The sequence below is a fragment of the Egretta garzetta genome, unplaced genomic scaffold, assembly GCF_000687185.1.
Source record: "Egretta garzetta isolate BGI_Z169 unplaced genomic scaffold, ASM68718v1 scaffold615, whole genome shotgun sequence".
NCBI lineage: Eukaryota > Metazoa > Chordata > Aves > Pelecaniformes > Ardeidae > Egretta > Egretta garzetta.
The window spans coordinates 1,588,299-1,589,855 of NW_009259857.1; the positions used below are offsets into that span (position 1 = coordinate 1,588,299).

A 1,557-nucleotide genomic window follows, 5' to 3' on the forward strand; every position below is an offset into this window, starting at 1 on the left:
TGTTTCCTGATGTTAGGTAATGAGATGGCCTCTTGGCTCAAATTTTTGGCTTTACCACAGACTTCCCATTAATACCATGTGCAAGGTGCTTGTATCTCTGCCTCAGTTGAACGTTTTTATAACGAAAACAATAATTCCCAACTCAATCTTCTAACTGATAGGCTGAACTAGTTGATGATGATTGTCAAATTCAGCTACTGCACTGGAAGCAGTACTTGAAAAGTGCAAATAAATAGCCTGAAAATGCCTCCCTTTTGCAATGCTGTGTTGTTTCTTGGCTTCTACTGTAGATAGCATGGTTACCTCAATGGAAGGTCTGGGTTCTGACAGCGTCTTCAGTTTGCACGAAGACAGCCACTATCGGATAAGCAAGAGCCTGCTCAAACCAGCAGAAGGGAGCACAGTACCCCTGACGAGAGTGAAGTGTTTGGTCTCCATGACAACGCCACATGACATCAGGCTTCACGGATCATCGGTTACACCGGCGTTCATTGAGTTTGACACGTCTCTTGAAGGGTTTGGGTAAGGTCCTACTGTGCTTTCAAATAGCATGGGGCCCAGTGCAGTGTCTGCTTACTTTCTTCTTTCAGAAAAATACTCGTAACTTTTAATGGACTGTTTGCAAACCAGAGACAAATGAATTCTTTAAAGAAAAGAAAGGAATACTACAAGCCACATAAGTTTCCACTCTGTCATTAATGACTTGAAACCGCTTGCTTGCCATATGTGAAAGTAGAAGTTGGTATGTATCTACATGTTGATGGTACCCTCTCAGTTCTGGCTTTCATGTGCCTTTTAAAAATGAAGGAATGCCAGCATACCCTTGCAGAAACTTATTAGTTGCTAGGGTTTATGTGCAACATTTGGATGGCCCAGATGCTCAGGTAAAATTGCTGAAGAACTTGGAAATGAGGAAGTGGGCAAAGTGGAAGTAGAAGTAAAACAGAGAAGGAACCTATGCCGAGTCCAAATAACTGGAAAAAGCTAATTATTAAGTGGAGGTGTAGTCTGAATATAACACTCTAAATCATTTTGTCTTTTAGCATGCAATATCACCTTCATTTACTGTTTTTTCCTCTCTAATTAAACACCTGCTGAGTGAGGCACTTCTTGAGGATTATGTAATATGATTTAACTTGACTGTTCAGAAGATGAAAACATGACACTATTCTCAGCGTCTGCTTAAGGAAAATGTTTTGTCTTTCTGGTTAAAAAAATGGAAGAGAAAAACCTCAAAACACTCGTTTTGTCCTGTGCTAAGGGGTAAATATCTCAAAAACGGCTGTAAAAATTTGGACCAATAGCATAAGGAATAGGTATTCATTAACTGCCTGTGGATTGGTCCATAGGCGGAGGCTCACAAATAGGCTGAAAGCCGGTATCTCAGAGAGGGCAGTGTTGTGAGTTACATGCGAATCATAATTGTGAATGACACCTTGAACGATAAGTAATTGTTCAGAATTTCCCAGAAGCTTGGTTAAAGGATTAAAAACCTTTTCATAAAGCTTCTAGTCCAGGTTTTTGGTGTTACAACCAAAAATGACAACTGCTGTGAAA

At 40.2% G+C, this 1,557-nt stretch overlaps 1 protein-coding gene across 7 annotated transcripts in view; it reads left to right on the plus strand.

Moving 5' to 3' along the window:
- WDFY3 (WD repeat and FYVE domain containing 3) overlaps positions 1-1,557 on the plus strand; it is a 141,774-nt gene that overhangs the window by 68,374 nt on the left and 71,843 nt on the right. For all 7 annotated transcript variants that reach the window (XM_035895518.1, XM_035895519.1, XM_035895520.1 and 4 more), the window contains one exon: positions 291-522. In XM_035895518.1, the coding sequence (XP_035751411.1) occupies positions 291-522 (232 nt within the window). The remainder of the gene's footprint in view (positions 1-290; positions 523-1,557) is intronic.